The 16,751-nt window shown below is 36.2% G+C and overlaps 2 protein-coding genes across 2 annotated transcripts; both read right to left on the bottom strand.

The window, feature by feature from the left end:
- Nucleotides 1-578: 578 nt before the first annotated feature.
- Nucleotides 579-8,501, bottom strand: LOC113114952 (NACHT, LRR and PYD domains-containing protein 3-like). Its single transcript, XM_026282082.1, has 15 exons — nt 8,469-8,501; nt 7,979-8,074; nt 7,680-7,787; nt 7,350-7,457; nt 6,833-6,940; nt 5,009-6,745; nt 4,175-4,348; nt 3,896-4,069; nt 3,687-3,744; nt 3,389-3,562; nt 2,930-3,103; nt 2,602-2,775; nt 1,125-1,298; nt 864-974; nt 579-739 (listed from the first exon to the last, which is right to left on the bottom strand). Exons 2-9 carry the CDS (start codon nt 8,023-8,025, stop codon nt 3,726-3,728), a joined length of 2,475 nt encoding a protein of 824 aa, XP_026137867.1. The 5' UTR covers nt 8,026-8,074; nt 8,469-8,501; the 3' UTR covers nt 579-739; nt 864-974; nt 1,125-1,298; nt 2,602-2,775; nt 2,930-3,103; nt 3,389-3,562; nt 3,687-3,725.
- A 2,819-nt stretch (nt 8,502-11,320) lies between these two features.
- On the bottom strand, nt 11,321-16,307 carry LOC113114950 (NACHT, LRR and PYD domains-containing protein 12-like). Its single transcript, XM_026282079.1, has 10 exons — nt 16,226-16,307; nt 15,614-15,700; nt 13,707-15,467; nt 13,415-13,588; nt 13,015-13,188; nt 12,748-12,921; nt 12,477-12,650; nt 12,230-12,403; nt 11,964-12,137; nt 11,321-11,594 (listed from the first exon to the last, which is right to left on the bottom strand). Exons 2-10 carry the CDS (start codon nt 15,679-15,681, stop codon nt 11,555-11,557), a joined length of 2,913 nt encoding a protein of 970 aa, XP_026137864.1. The 5' UTR covers nt 15,682-15,700; nt 16,226-16,307; the 3' UTR covers nt 11,321-11,554.
- Between the last annotated feature and the right edge of the window lie 444 nt (nt 16,308-16,751).

Below are 16,751 nucleotides of genomic sequence, written 5' to 3'. Positions count from 1 at the left end.
CTGGCCGCTAGAGGCTGCTGCAAAAGGGAGTCAGTCCCAAGGATTTCCAAAATTAATATAACAAATTTACCGCTGTGCCTCTGTCAAATCACACAGTTTATATTAATAAATGGAATGTTGATATAATGTCAGAATAATTTCACAGGATTCTGTCTCTGAAGAGCTAAAGAATGAGATGAGAGTGCTGGATGTGTGGACACTTTGACTATGAAAAGAAGGGGAAGTTTTTAATATATCTTATGCATTAAGTTTTTCTATATGTTTTATTCAGTGGCCTATACAGCAACGTGTCATGCTTTCTCTTCACATAATGTGTTGCAAGTGGTTTCCCAAAAGATTTGTAAACAGTTCTGAGTCATTTAAAATTAAAGAAGAAATGTAAAAGATGATAGTCATAATTTTAAACGGTACAATAGTAATACCTTAAAACATTTTAAATCATTAGCAACCTTTTGTTCATTATAAATTAAATTCACTACACTTGCACAACATGCCTAAAATAGTCTGAATGAATGGCAGATTCAAATGAAATGAATTGTTTATCTTTTAATATAATACATTAGACAAAGCACTGTGTATGTATAAATATGTTTATATAACTTTTTACATTAATGTTTTATTTAATACAAATAATGTATTTAGTGAAATTAGTCACATGACAAAGTATATTTGTATGAATTTATGGGAAGATTACTATGAGTCCTGTTTATGATCTGAGTTCTCTTTGAATTTATGTAATCTGAAAAAAAAAAGACACACACAATAACATTTTGATTAATTTACAATTTAAATGAAAATATGGCTCAACTGCCTATAGAAAAGTAAAATAATAATTTATATTTATTTAAAAGTTTGTAACTTACATGAAATCTTTTACTTTTCTACTCATATCATCATCTGGCAAGGGTGGATTCTCTATGAGAACTGAAGACAGAGCCGCTAAACCCACACCTGTGATGTCACAACCATACAGCCTGCAGAGAGAACTCATTTTTCAATCTACATATCCACTCATCTTTGAGAAACTTTATTACCAGAGTGAATGTAGATGGCTTGTTTGTGATTGAATGATCATCAGTTTGACTGTGATGTTGAGAAAGCATAATTGGTAAATATCGTTATACCTCAGTGTCTCCAGTTCACAGACAGGATTCTTCAATGCGACAGAAAGATGGCTCACTCCTGTGTTTGTTACTTTTTGGTCACACAGATACAATATTTTTAAATGTGAGAGGTTTGATGTCAAAGCTGAAGCCAGAGCTTCACAACCCTCATCTGTAATGGCACAATCAATCAGCCTGCAGAGAGAGAGAGAAAAAAATTATATATATATATACACACACACACACACACACACACACACACACACACACACACACACACATATATATATATATATATATATATATATATATATATACACTGTCCACACAAGATATGTCTTACGGATACAGATAGGTCCATATATATTTGGACACAGCCAGAATATTTATTATTTTAGCTGCTGTAACACATTCAAGTTACAGTTGTAGTATATAATGAATATGGGCTTAAAGGGCACACCCTGATCTTTAATTTGATATATCAAAATTGGAGGAAAGGTTAAGAAATTACAGCTCTTTAAATATTGTTTATTGTTTAATTTGTTATTTCTACATCAACTAAGCAGGTAAAAGTTATGGAGTTGATTCTAAATCTGCAATTTGCATTTGAAAGCTGTTGCTGTGAACCCACATCATACGGTGAAAGGAGCTCTCCATACAAGTGAAACAGACGATTGTTAGGCTTGAAAAACAAAACAAATCTATCAGAGAGCTATAGCAGGAACATTCGGAGTGGCCAAATCAACAGTTTAGTACATTTTGAGAAAACAAGAAGAACACTCTCCAGGAGGCGCACTGGGTTACTGGTGTTTACTGAGGACGTGAATGAGGAAAGAGGCAGCCAGATGAATTTTGAAGTGTATAGGGATATACTCTCTGCCCAGACTCAGTCAAATGCTGTAAAGTTGATTGGAAAGCTTTTCTTAGTACAAGTGAACAGTGGCCATAAAAATACTGCAAAAGCAACCCAGGAGTTTTTGAAGGTAAGAAAGAGGAATAATCTGCAATGGCCAAGTCAATCTACTGATCTCAACCTGACTGCACATGCATTTCACTTGCTTAAGACAAAACTAAAGGCAGAAAGACCCAAAAACATTCAATAACTAAGTCAGCTGCAGTAAAGGCCTGGCAAAGCATCACAAAGGATAAAACCCAGTCTCTGGGGATGTCCATGAGTTCCAAACTTGAGGCAGTCATTGTCTGCAAACGATTCTCAAAAATAATAATAATATTATTATTTTATTATGATTATATTTATTTGTCCAATTACATTTGAGCCCCTGAAAATGGGGGACTGTGTAGGTTGTAATTAAGCATTTTATTTAATATTTTTGATCAACCCCTTGAATTAAGGCTTAAAGTCTGCACATTCATTTCATCTTGATTATTTCATTTTAATTCTGGTGGTATACAGAGCCGAAATTATGTAAATTGTGTCGGTGACTAAATACAGTATATATGGACCTAGATGTATGAATGCCATGTAAAATGAGTTTACCAAAGTGCTTCCAGTTTGGGGTGAGGATTCTTAATTTTAGAACAGAGGTGTTTAATTCCAGAGTCTCCGAATTTATTTTCTGACAAATTTAGCTCTCTCAAACACAAGTTGTCTGAACTCAGAGCTAAAGCCAGATCAGCACAATCTTCTTCTGTGAGACCACAGTCTATCAGCCTGCAATTGATTGTAAATAAAACAGTGACACACTCTTCATGCTTTCTGTTCAAGGTATACTGTTGATATCTTAACATTCATAAAATACCTTTAAACAAATAATAATTATAACGGTTTACGATGCAGTGATGTGTGAGACTAGATAATGCAATACCTTAGTACTTCCAGTTTACAGTGAGGATTGTCTAGAGTAAGGGAGAACAGCTTTCTTCCTGCATCTCCTATATTATTATGAGACAGATCCAGTTCTCTCAGGTGTGAGGGGTTCGATATGAGAGCTGAAGCCAGAGCAACACAACCCTCATCCGTGAGACCACAATCATTCAGCCTGCAGAGAAAACAATGATTAATTATTTTATTGCCATAGAAAAAAATGGGTAATTTACCATATTTAAAAAAATACATTATAATTTGAGTAGGCTACTTGTACAATATTTGGTGAAGAATGTTGATAATATAACAAAATGTTAACTCCCTGACAAAAACAAAACAAAAATCTAGTTAGCAGAACAAAAGTTAGCTCTGAGAAAATCTCTAGCAGCATTTGTTATATATACCTACATACGGGCTTCCTTAATAGCCACCATGTCTATACGTAAAAGAAAAATCTTACCACAGAGTTTCCAGTTTGAGGCATGGATTTTTAAGTATAGCAGAAAGCAACTTAATTCTGGAATCTCCAAGGTTATTTCCCGTCATATCTAATGCTTTCAGGTGTGGGTTTGAATTTAGAGCTGAAGCCAAAACATCACAACCTTCATCTGTGTAAAGGTCACAGAATCTCAGCCTGCATAGAGGGGGCATAATTTAGTTTTAGAAAATTTGACACAGACCATTAATTTGCAGTTTAAATAGGCCTTCATTTATAGAAAGTGACTTACAAACTCAAATAATGAGAGATTTAATTGTACCTCAAAATCTCCAGTTTACACCAAGGACTCCTCAGTCCATCAGAAAGGATGTTGATTTCTGCATCTCCGAATTGATTATTAGACAGGTCCAGATATTTTAGTTGTGAGAGGAATGACAACACGTTATAATGTCATGGTATCAGTGAGAAAATTAAAAATCTTTTTAAAACTAGAATTTACTGTGTATGGAATGTCAAAGAAAATCATACTTCAGTTTTTCCAGTTTACAATGAGGGCTCAGTAGTGCACCACAAAGCAGCTTCAATCCTGAGGCTCCTAGTTTATTCTCAGACAGATCCAGCTCTCTCAGTTGTGTGGACTTTGATTTAAGAACTGAGTTCAGAAAAGTGCAACCTTCGTTTGTGATGTCACAGTTCCTCAAACTTCATAAAACAAGTGGTTTTAATGACTTCAATGCTATGGTTTTGTGTAAATAACGACTATATTAAAGAATTAAAAACATAAGACACCACGACATTGACAGTTACCTCAGTATTTCTAGTTTACAGTGAGGATTCTGCAGTCCTTTAGAGATAAACTTGACACCTTCATCTTTCAGTGTATTTTCACTCAGGTTCACCTCAATCACGCATGAAGCTTCTGAGCAGAGAGCTTTGGCAAGAGGAACGCAGCTTTCTTCTGTCAATTCACACTCAGCGAGCCTAAAAATACAAGTTTTGTATTTATTGTACCTCAAATTAATAAAATAAAATAAATGTAAATGTGCAGTATGTGATAGTGTAGTAGTTGAAATGGGTACTGCAGTCCGAATTCTAAATATTGGAGAGAGGCATTTCTACAGCCCCCTCCTTCTCAGACTCTTTGCTCACATGGGTTGCTAGATTAAGGATACATACTGTAACAGAAATGAGCGCAGCTAATAACGGAAGGTAACAAGCCTTATACAAATTTCTTGAGTCGATTTATCCATGTTTTAATATGCCCCTGGTCATAGAGATTTTAGAGATCTTTTTGGGTCAAGGAGAATCTAATCTATGCAGTTGATTGGCTTGCTTTCATGGCTGCAATTAGCTGTGTTTTCCACCAACTGGCGATCAAAATACTATTGAGTTAATTGGCAGTGGGCAGAATCACATTGTCCAAAACAAAAACAGACATTCTGACACAGAACACACATTTCAAAGTAGAATATCTGGCTTTTTTTTTTGAAGAAAAAAGTATGTTGTGAACTTGGAATGTTTCCTTAATATCTGCAAAATATGGTATTTTCATGCTTCAGTGCAGTCAAAATATAGGCACAACACCTTTAATATTGCTATTTATAATATTTTGTTGATATGGCTATTGTTATTATTACTTACTGAACTGATGTTGATGCTTCAATCACAGGCAGCAGTTTAAGGAGAATTTGAAGCCTTTGTTCAGGATCCTTAACTGAAGCAAAATTCTTAAATTTAAACACACCCAAGTTCTCTGAGGTCAACAGAACAAATATTAGAGCTGACCACTGTAAGGATGACAGGGTTTTTAGGAGAGATTTAGAGCTTAGATAACACAGCATTTTATCTAATAGCGAGTAATCACCCATATCATTCAGACAGTGGAACAGATTGATGAATTTATCTGGAGTGGGATGTTCCTCTATCTTCTTTCTGATGTATTTGACTGTTTCCTCTAAATTATGGAAACAACAAATTCCTCTAAATCTGCTTTCTGTCTGCATCAGAAGACCTTCTAAAAGCGACTGATTGGAATCCAGAGAAAAGCCCAGAAGGAAGCTAAGAAAAAGGTCTAAATGTCCAGTTTTACTGTATACAGCCTCATCCACAGCTTTCTGATGTAGGTCAAATATTAAAATCTGTTCATTTTTTGTTTCATAAGTTGGTACCGTAACATTAAACACATTAATGTTGTTTTTCGTAAAGGAGTGATGCACATACAGAGCAGCTAGGTGTTCTTGGATGGTTAGATGAACAAAACTGTAGACTCTCCTTTGATGCAAGTCCTCTCTACAAGTGCACAACCCTGAGTATACTGATGCTTCAATCACATCAATGCCACACTCTCTCAGATCTTCTTCATAGAACAACAGATTGCCTTCAGTAAGTTTCTGGAAAGCCAGTTTCCCCAGTTTGAGGATCAAGTCTTCACTGTTCACTTTCTTTTCGTAGTCCTTCTCATGCTTGATGTTGGTCTGTATGATCAGGAAATGTGTGAACATTTGAGTGAGAGTCTTGGGAATCTCTCCACTCTCTGCTTGACTCAACATCTTCTCTAGAACTGTGGCTGAGATCCAGCAGAACACTGGGATGTGACACATGATGTAGAGGCTCCTCGATGATTTCAGGTGTGAGATGATTTTCTTTGCCAGGATCTGATCACTGATTCTCTTTCTGAAGTATTCATCCTTCTGTGGATCATTGAAGCCTCGTACCTCTGTCACTCGATGGACACACTCGGAGGGGATGAGATCAGCTGCTGCTGGTCTGGAGGTGATCCAGATGAGAGCAGAGGGAAGCAGATTCCCCACAATGAGGTTTGTCAGCAGCACGTCTACTGAGGCTGATTCAGTCACATCACACAACCTCACACTGTTGTGAAAATCCAGACCCAGACGACACTCATCCAAACCATCGAAGATGAAAATGAATTTACCTTCATTTGGAGAGATTTCAAGTTGTTTAGTGCCCATGAAAAGTTGCAGAAGATCTTGTAGATTGAATGCTTGGTTCTTCAATAAATTGAGCTCTCTAAAAGGAAGTGAAAATATGAAGTGGACATCCTGATTTGCTTTCCCTTCAGCCCAGTCCAGAATGAACTTCTGCACAGAGACTGTTTTTCCAATCCCAGCGACTCCTTTAGTTAATACAGTTCTGATTGGTCGGTCTTGTCCAGGTAAAAATTTGAAGATGTCATTAGAATTGATTGGTGTATCTTCCGTTTCTTCTCTCTTGGAAGATGAAGCAGTCTCTCCATTTTCACCTTCTGTGATGTAGAGCTCTGTGTAGATCTCATTTAAGAGCGCTGCATTTCCCTGCTTTGCTATTCCCTCATGCATATGTTGAAACTTCTTCCTAAGCTTATTTTTGAGTTTATTGCTGTTCAAATAATTAACAGACACAGAAGAGAATGAGTAGGTTACACTGACCGTAACACAAAAAAGTGAATAAGATCAATAACCCTACCTGTGATCACAAGTGCTGCCAGTTTCAGATTTAGCACACAGAACATGCTTTGATGTGTCACTCTTCTTGAACATGTAACTGGACTCCAGTGAGTTTGGTCTTTTCTTTCTATAACGCAAATGTACCTTACTTAATGAACAGCTCATTGAGTCCATAGAGACAAAAAACAAAAAACAAAACTGCTGATTAGACTTAAAATGACCGGCCAGTTGCCTGAAATTATTTTCACAGCTTAAAATAAAGGATGGACTCTAAACCGCAAATCATTTATTTACAATGAAGTTGCATGAGAAAGATCATAAAATATATTCCCTCCAAAAGTATTGCATTGATTTGTTCCATCTGAGTTCATTATTGAAGCAAGCACCTTATCTTGAAACACAAACAGAAAAACTGAAGCTTCACAAACAAACTTAAAGAGAAGGATGAAAAACTGTCATTAATGGAAGGGTGAAAGCTAGTTATGAACAATAATAAAAAAAAAAGAAATAGCATTACCTCCTAACTGTAAATTTACCTGGACCGAGAATCACTGTCAACTTTAAATACAGAAAATGGCAGATCTTTTGATGTGTCACTGCTCATGGACACACAGCTGGGCTCTGGGGAGTCTGATCTCTTCTGCCTGTAACAGAGAATACTGTAGATTATGCTTAAGTGAATCGCAAAAAATACCACGGTGAGAAAACTCTATGCTTCTCCATTTAATAGGTGTAGCGGTAAGACCATGCATTACTCCGGATTTAGGAGAGATAAACTGTAAGTGTGGGTGTGTTAATAAGGTTATTTCAAACAATGTTCAAGTATTATTATTAACATATTTGGAATGACATGCTCTAAAATATACCTGGACTGAGAATCGCTATCAACTTTAAATACAGAAAATGGCAGATCCTTTGATGTGTCACTGCTCATGGACACACAGCTGGGCTCTGGGGAGTCTGATCTCTTCTGCCTGTAAACAGGGTGATATAATCTTTATAAAACTAAATTGCATAGCAAAATTTACTCAGTCATGACCCTCCTTGTCACCCCTAAACTGAGTTGCTACAGAGTGCTTAAATGTATTCACACCTTAATAGTTAACAGTATGTTTGGGTTTCAACCTGTTAGACTAGTTTCTTTGACATTTTTTTTTCTGTTCACCTGAATGCAGGACAATCTCCATGTTCAAAATGATTTGGGGGATCCATTGACTGTTCACTCTTCAACAAAACACTCCTGGGCTCTTTCACTCTATTACTGAGTTAAAGAAAAAAAAATAGTTTTAATTAATCATTTTGATTACATATGGCAGAATTAATATAATTAATACAACTTTATTGTAAAATGTAATATATGTGGATTAAAAGAAAAACCTTTAGTAAATTCACAAATATCAAAATCATAGTAAGAGCTCCATATTTTATTAACACTTTGAATACTTTATATATAACCTACTTTTAGACTTATGATACATACAGAGTACATTTATTACAAGCTCTCATGTTAGTGACTTAAGTATTTCTTTGTCTAGTCTAGGATTTATCAATTAACAATATTTATTGAAATTTAGGTAAATAAATTACCATACATATTAAAATCAAAATCAATTACAACTTAAATGTCAAGATATTGTAATATTAATAATACTTACAGTTATCATAGAGCCTTATGTTTCATCTGCCAGTGTTAACTAAAATGAAAGTAAAAGACCTCTTATAAGGGACTTTTTACCAACATCAAATCTTGCTTTTCTGGAAATGTAGCTTTGCTTAACCATGTAAAACTTATCTTTGAATGAGATGGTGTTGCACACACACACACACACACACACAGAATGGCTGAGAACTTGGTAAAGAAAGGGGTCTTTATAAAAAAAATTGTATAGTCTATCAAATTCATAATAGAGGTTATTATTTTTATTTATTTATTTAAAGTTGCTTGTAACTGAACAAAGATAAACTTTTTTTTTTTTTACCCTTTTTGTACCTTTTCTTCTGAGAGTGTACATACCTAAAGTACTTCATGTCCATTCTGTTAATTTATTTAAATGGAATCACAAACCTAAGTTATACTTCTATAGTCACACACTTTGTGAAATTACTTTTATAAAATGTGAAACTCACCATTTGTGTTGAGAATTAGGCCTTCACCTGAAGCACAAATAAAGACTCACCGGCCACACTACAACCTCGATTTAATAGTCTGTCATCAATTATTCCACTATAACATAGCCATTGATAATTCTGTTTATTATTTTAATTATAAAAAACAAAACTATTTAATAAACAGCAAATACGTAAACATTAGCACACAAAAATATTTTCATCATACAGTTGATATGACAGAATATTAGAAGACACAACAAAAAATGTTCTTCGGTTTATTTTTAACCAAACGGTAGCCTTAAAAATAAGTTTTTTTTTTAATTATAAATAATTGAATAGCTAAAAACATTGCTATTGTGAAATAGAAACACATAGATTGAAAGACAGACAGATAGGGCAATTGTACCATTTCTCTTTCTTTAACAGACCTCTACAAATCCACCTGTCATGTTTTGTTATAATAAACATGCATCAACAGTTATTGTCAGATTAATACTCTATATATATTAGTCTTCATATATTTACTCATTAGTATATACATTTTATAATGACATAAGCATTAGAGGGTGACAAGGTAGTAGATATTCAATGCATATAGTCCAGGGAGAAGCCCATAGAGAGCCCATAAAAGCAATGGGACAAAATTATTCAACAACGTCTGCAAGATTCGAGGGGTGATTCAGATTTCTCTTGGCACAGCGATTAGAAGACTTACAGGTTGCTCACGTGACATCTACGTCATCAAGCTCAGTTTGAGTCTGCGCAGTACGCTCAACCCCCAGGAAGTGCGTGCTTCTAATTGACTTCACTTGTCTTCGTTGAATGCAATGGGGTCGCTGTGTCCATTTCTTTTACTGTCTATGATTTAGAGCGCACTATTGCGATGCTGTTGTGTAGGCTTTGTCTAAATGCTGCGATGGTTCCTTAATAAAGTGACCATCAAGAACTTTTGGCTCCTCAGTGTTTCCTCTTCTAGTTACCCAAGATACTACAAGGCTACAGATCACAGCATGCCCATCTTAAATAATGCACAATGAAAGTGACGTGACATGACATACAGCCCATGTATGGTGACCCATACTCAGAATTTGTGCTCTGCATTTAACCCATCCAAAGTGCACACACACAGAGCAGTGAACACACACACCCGGAGCAGTGGGCAGCCATTTATGCTGTGGCGCCCGGGGAGCAGTTGGGGGCTTGTTGCCTTGCTCAAAGGCACCTAAGTTGTGGAATTGGTGGCCCGAGACTCGAACCTACAACCTTAGGATTAGAAGTCATTCTTTCTAACCACACGCCAAACTAATATAACATTGTCAGCATTAAAAGGCATAACTCCTGCTTTCTTCCGTGCAAATTTAGTTTGTAATGAAAAAAACAATTAATTTTCATCAGTTATTTTACCTACAGATTGATGTATTTCTTACAGATTTCTGCTCATTCAAAATCAGATACAGATGAAGTAGCACTGTAAGATTACTACTTTTTTTAATGCATTATTGCAAAAGCGACTGTGTATGAATGTGCTTAATCTGTTTAAAACATGCTTTAACCCGAAAATATTCTGTAAAAGTAACAGACAAACTCCTTGAGAATTAGCCTTTAACTTCCCGATCGGTTATTATACTCGTGATGGAGCGGTGGTGGAGCGCACTTGGAGCGAGTGAGAACCACGACGCTCCGACTTTAAAAAAAATCTGCTCCTCGCTCCAGTCAGAATCACACCGCTTCACACACATACTCTCGTTGGGTGTATGCGGCGCTCAGAAAAAGCACAAGTCAGAGCAGCGTGCAAATAAAACATAGCTTTTTTTACAATTTTTCTAATTGTAAATTAGAGAGCGCTGAGTTAACTGCTGTGAATGCATGTGGTGTTGCTCAGTAGCTATATGACAAATGCACCAGTGTTTGGCTTAAAACAAGGGTAGAGATTCTGAAGAATGTTTCTATAAAACAGCTTTGACTTGCATAGTATGGAAAACTACTATGGTCGTGAAATGGTGACAGAAACCCGCTTGTTTGCAAACATTCTTCTAAATTTCCTCCTTTGTGCTCAGCAGAAAAAAGGAATTGATGCAATTGATGACAAAACAGTGGTATTTTAATTACATCCACTTCACCTGCGATAAAATACGCGAAGGCGATCTTCTCCTCCATTGAAAACATTTGCAGTCACAGCGAGATTCAGGAAGTGTCCGACTTTAAAGTTCTTTTTTGACCCCTCCCCTTACTGCAGCCGCCTACTTTCGCCTACATTTCAGGCGAGGCAAGTCGCATCTCAAACAAGCCTAATGTCAGCATCTACTAAGCACACTGTACACATTTATTTCAGTGCTGTAAAAACATAAATGTAAAACATTATTGTCAAAGATTAGGCCTATTGGAGTATGTTATATACAGGAAAATACTATAGCATTTTTTGTACTTTAATATTTCATGTTTCAAATGTGTTACTAGAGATGTAAAAAAAAAAAAAAAATCACCCAATAATAGATTGTTCAAAGTAAAAGAATGAATGCTGAAAAGTTCAGTGCTTATTCACAAGGGCGAGGTGGATCTTGTGTCAGCCTGTCAAATATGAGTAGTAATTCATGTTTAATTGTGCAGCAGGATCATTGTTGCTCCTGATGTCTCAATACTCTGAGTAAGATTCAGATCTGCAATTGGATAGACTGAAAGAAAAGCAAAGACAAGTAACAAATAAATTACATCTCTCCAATATATAATTGATAATGAGTATACAGATAATGAGAGAATAAATCTACAAATAACTGCTTAACTAAAGTCTGTTCCTCACAGATAAAGTGATGGCTTAGAAAGGATTGCAATAAAGCTCAAGGGATGTATGACTACTTTGACATTTAAATGCTGTTTAAAATGCAAAAAACAATGTAAATTAATATTATTAATAATTTTATGAAAGGGTAGCTTTCTTTAAAATAGTACTTGCATGCAGGATACGAAATGTTCAGGTTTTGGTAAGTAAATGGTTTTTGAAAAATCATTTTAGGTGAACTATCCCATTAAAACTTAAAACTCACTTGACTTTTTTCAGCTTATTATCTGGATGTCCCCTGAGAGCTAAGAGGCGATCCTCTGTTGACTTTTCAATTTTATTCCCAGACAGATGCAGCTTACTCAAGTTTGAGAGGTTTAATGTCAGAGCAGAAATCAGAGCCTCGCAACCTTCATCAGTGATACCACAATCATTCAACCTGCAGGAGAAACAAAAACACATCCTCACAGTTAAGGACTCAGACAGATTTGTTATTTTTGAGTTTGAGTTTGTGAAGTTATGTGACTCTACCCGAGTGTCTGCAGTTTACAGTGATGACTCTGCAGTACTTCAGAAAACAGCTTCAGCCCTGAGTCTCCTATGAGATTGTTAGACAGATTTAGCTCTTTCAGCTCCGAGAGGTTTGATGTCAGAGCCAAAGTCAGAGCACCACAACCTTTGTGAGTGATACCACAACCAGTCAGCCTGCACAGAGACATTTATTAGAATACACTGTACTTGGGGACAGGTAATGTGTAACCCAGGAAAGTTTTCATACCACAATTGTTCAAGGCCAATAGCAGGATACTTTGGTCCTTTCGAAAGAAGCTTAATTCCAGAGTCTCCCAGTTTATTCCCAGACAGATCCAGTACTTTCAGGTGAGAGGGGTTTGATCTCAGAGCTGAAGCCAGAGCAGCACAACTTTCATCTGTGACACCACACTCCATAAGCCTACAGACACAACAAAGATAGATCTTTCACCTGTTTTATGCATAAAACACAGAACAGTTTACCAGTAACCACTTGAGCAGACTAGATGAGTTCATACCTCAGAATTTTCAGTTGACATTTAGGATTCATAAGAGTGACAGACAGCCAATTCACTCCCACATCTCTTACATTATTTTTAGTCAGATCCAGCTCTCTCAGGTGTGAGGGGTTTGATGCCAGAGCTGAATCCAGAGCAGCACAACCTTCCCCTGTTACATGACATTTCCTCAGCCTGCAGACAGAACAATGACAAACTTATTTGTGTGTAGGTCTATTGTGGGCAGACTTAAGTCTTCTGTCAACACAATGACCAAAGAGATCATACTTCAGTTTCTCTAATTTACATAGAGGATTCTTTAGTCCATCAGACAGACACTGTACTCCTATATCTCCTAGTTCATTAAATGACAGATCCAGTTCTCTCAGGTGTAAGGGGTTTGATATGATAGCTGAAGCCAGAGCAACACAGCCTTCACCTGTGACACCACAATCATTTAACCTGCAGAGAAAACAATAAAATGTAGCTCTTAGTTCAAGCAAGATCAAATGTTTTTTCACTTCTTCATTAAAAGTGAACCAACAGTATGCACATTTAAGTACTTGCTAATATATATATATATATATATATATATATATATATATATATATATATATATATATATATATATATATATATATATATATATATATATATGTAGGCTTATGCATCAAATAAGAACCGTTACCCGAGATTCTGTAGTTTGCAATTCAAATTTCCCAGTCCTTCAGAGAGCATCTTCACTCCTGCATCTTTTAATTCATTTCCATTCAGTTTCATTTCCATTAGACATGAAGACTCAGAGGCAAGAGCTTCGGCCAGAGGATGGCAGCACTTTGGTGTCAATCCACAATGAGCAAGTCTATGAAAAATTGCAAAATTGATAAGGCTTTATTTCAAACTAAATCAATTGATATAAACTAAAATGTAAGACATTTTGTATCGTGGAATTGCATAAATGCATTGTCATTATGACATACCGAACTGATTTGGATGCTTTAACCACAGGCACAAGATGCCGAAGAACTCGCACCATTCGTGCACAGTTGGTTTTCCAGGCAAATGCCTTCAATTCAAAGACATCCAAGTTCTCTGAAGTCAGAAGAACAAACACGACAGCTGACCACTGTAAAGTGGTTAATTTGGCTGTGGTAAGAGCTCTTCGATTGAGATAACGCTGAATTTGTTCCACTAGTGAACTGTCACCCAGATCATTAAGGCAGTGGAACAGACTGATGAATTTATCTGGGTCGGGATTTTCCTCTATCTTCTTCTTGATGTATTCGACTGTTTTCTCTAAATTGTGGCTTGTGGGTTCTGTCTGTGACAGAAGGACTTTTAAAAGAGTCTGATTGCAATAAAGCGAGAAGCCCAGAAGAAAGCGAAGAAATAGGCCCAGGTGTCTATTTTTATTTTGTAAGGTCTGATCAACAGCTTTCTGATGCAGGTCAAATATTGGAATCTGTGTATATGTTCCTTCTTGAGATGGTTCAGTAATTTGGTGTAACACATTACAGTTCTGTGTTGTGAAGGTGTGATGCACATACATAGCAGCCAGATGTTCCTGAATGCTGAGGTGAACAAAGCAGTAGATTTTCCCTGAATCCAACCCAAACTCCTCTCTGAAGATCTGAGTGCACAACCCCGAGTACACTGATGCTTCTGTCACATCGATGCCACATTCTCTCAGATCTTCTTCATAGAAGATAGCACTGCATTTCACAAGCTGCTGATAAGCCAGTTTTGCCAGTTTGAGGATCATGTCTTCATCTTTCAGGTATTTCTCATAGTGCTTTTCATGTTTGATTCTGATCTGAATGATCAGAAAGTGTGTGAACATTTGAGTGAGAGTCTTGGGAATCTCTCCACTCTCTGCTTGACTCAACATCTTCTCTAGAACTGTGGATGAGATCCAGCAGAACACTGGGATGTGACACATGATGTAGAGGCTCCTCGATGACTTCAGGTGTGAGATGATTTTCTCAGCCAGGATCTGATCACTGATTCTCTTTCTGAAGTATTGCAATTTCTGAGGGTCATTGAAGCCTCGTACCACTGTCACTCGATGGACACAATCAGAGGGGATGAGATCAGTTGCTGCTGGTCTGGAGGTGATCCAGATGAGAGCAGAGGGAAGCAGATTCCCCACAATGAGGTTTGTCAGCAGCACGTCTACTGATGTCTCTTTGTTTACATCCTGTAGATTCTCATTGCTGGGAAAATCTAAGAGAAAACGGCATTCGTCTAGACCATCAAAGATAAACAACACTTTATATTTATCACTGAAAATGTCAATTTCCTTTGTTTCAGGGAAAAAAACTTGGAGAAGATCTAAAAGACTGAGCTTTTTGTCATTTATCAAATTCAGCTCTCTGAAAGGAAGTGGAAATATGAAGTGGACGTCCTGATTTGCTTTCCCTTCAGCCCAGTCCAAAATAAACTTCTGCACGGAGACTGTTTTTCCAATCCCAGCGAATCCTTTAGTCAGCACAGTTCTGATGGGCTGGTTTTGTCCAGGTAAAAGGGTGAAAATGTCATTGCAGTTGATTGACCTATCCTCTGTCACTAATTTTAAAGCTGCCATTTCAATCTGTCTGATCTCACATTCTTCAGTTATTTCTTTAGCATCTGTGATGTAGAGCTCAGTATAGATCTCATTTAGGAGTGTTGGACTTCCTTGCTGTTCTGTTCCTTCATGTAAAAACTTACATTTTTTCGTCAATTTCATTTGGAGTTGAATTCTGCAAAATGTAAATAATCACACATCACTCATATGTAAATGTACTGTATATATGTTGAAGACTTGTGATGTATTATGCAAAAATAAAACATTATTAAGACTTTTATTTGATAATTTTAAGTATTCCTCATGTGTCAGATGCCTTACTTGCACTGTGTGTATGCAGATTCCTGGGAATCATACTCATTTATGGACACAGCACTGCTTAAGTCCATTCTTTCCTGCTTTGTTAACCTAGAGTAATAGATTTAGGAAGCATAGACAGAGTTACTAAATATCCAGAAAACTACAAATATGCATCAGACCTAATAAAGTTTTATTTAAAACAGCTGTTGTTAGTATGTTTGCTTCACATTTAACTAGCAATTACTGTTTGTTTAAACAAATATTTATTTATACATTATTTGTAGATAGTTTCTAAATAAATACTGATGTAAAAGCTGTAAGGATAAAATAGTAAAATAATTTATGTAAACAAATAATGAAATGCTGAAATGTACAGTTTTGTAATATATATATATATATTTAATTAATCTGAATGTTCATAGACCATTAAATGGTTAAAGACACACAGCTGTGCTGAATCTGATGTTCCCTGTTGACTAAAAACTGAAGCAAAGCACATATTTCCTTCATGCAATAAATAACATTTTGGAAAACAGTGCAGTAATCATAGCAGCCATTTTATTTTATGTGTGAAAAATATTTGTTACATAATGTATAATCATTGATACATGTTTGTCCTATCTGTAAATTTACCTGTGTTTATATTGTTTAACAGACGATGACAGGTGGTTTTCACTTCTAATGGACACACAGCTGGACACTGCTGATATCTTCTGCCTGTAAATGGAAATATTATACTTCATATAAAACAGTAAATAAACAATAAACTTTAATAGACTGTTCAGAATAACAGTAACAAAGATAGCTGCACGCAGCAGTTACGGGGTCAAGCACTACAGAAGCAAGCATCAGACCAACTGCACAAATTAGTAATTGAAGCCATTTAAGGATAACTTTAGTCAAAAAGGCAGAAAAATCCCAAATACAACCTCTAGTAACATGATTTATTGCTTATCACATTTGACCAATAGGTGGCACTGTTATCAAATTGATGTGCTGGGTTCTGTGTGAGTTGGCAATGGCACACATAAAGTTTGATGTCAGTATGTCAAACAATTGCTGAGATACAGCCTCAAGTGTCATTTTGGCATCATGCCTTAAATTCATTGCTGTGGTATGCATAAAGGGTTTTGTCTATCAACTCAAAATTCATAACTTT

Source organism: Carassius auratus, chromosome 15 (assembly GCF_003368295.1).
Source record: "Carassius auratus strain Wakin chromosome 15, ASM336829v1, whole genome shotgun sequence".
In the NCBI taxonomy this organism is placed as follows: domain Eukaryota; kingdom Metazoa; phylum Chordata; class Actinopteri; order Cypriniformes; family Cyprinidae; genus Carassius; species Carassius auratus.
This window is presented reverse-complemented; position numbering and strand designations above follow the sequence as displayed.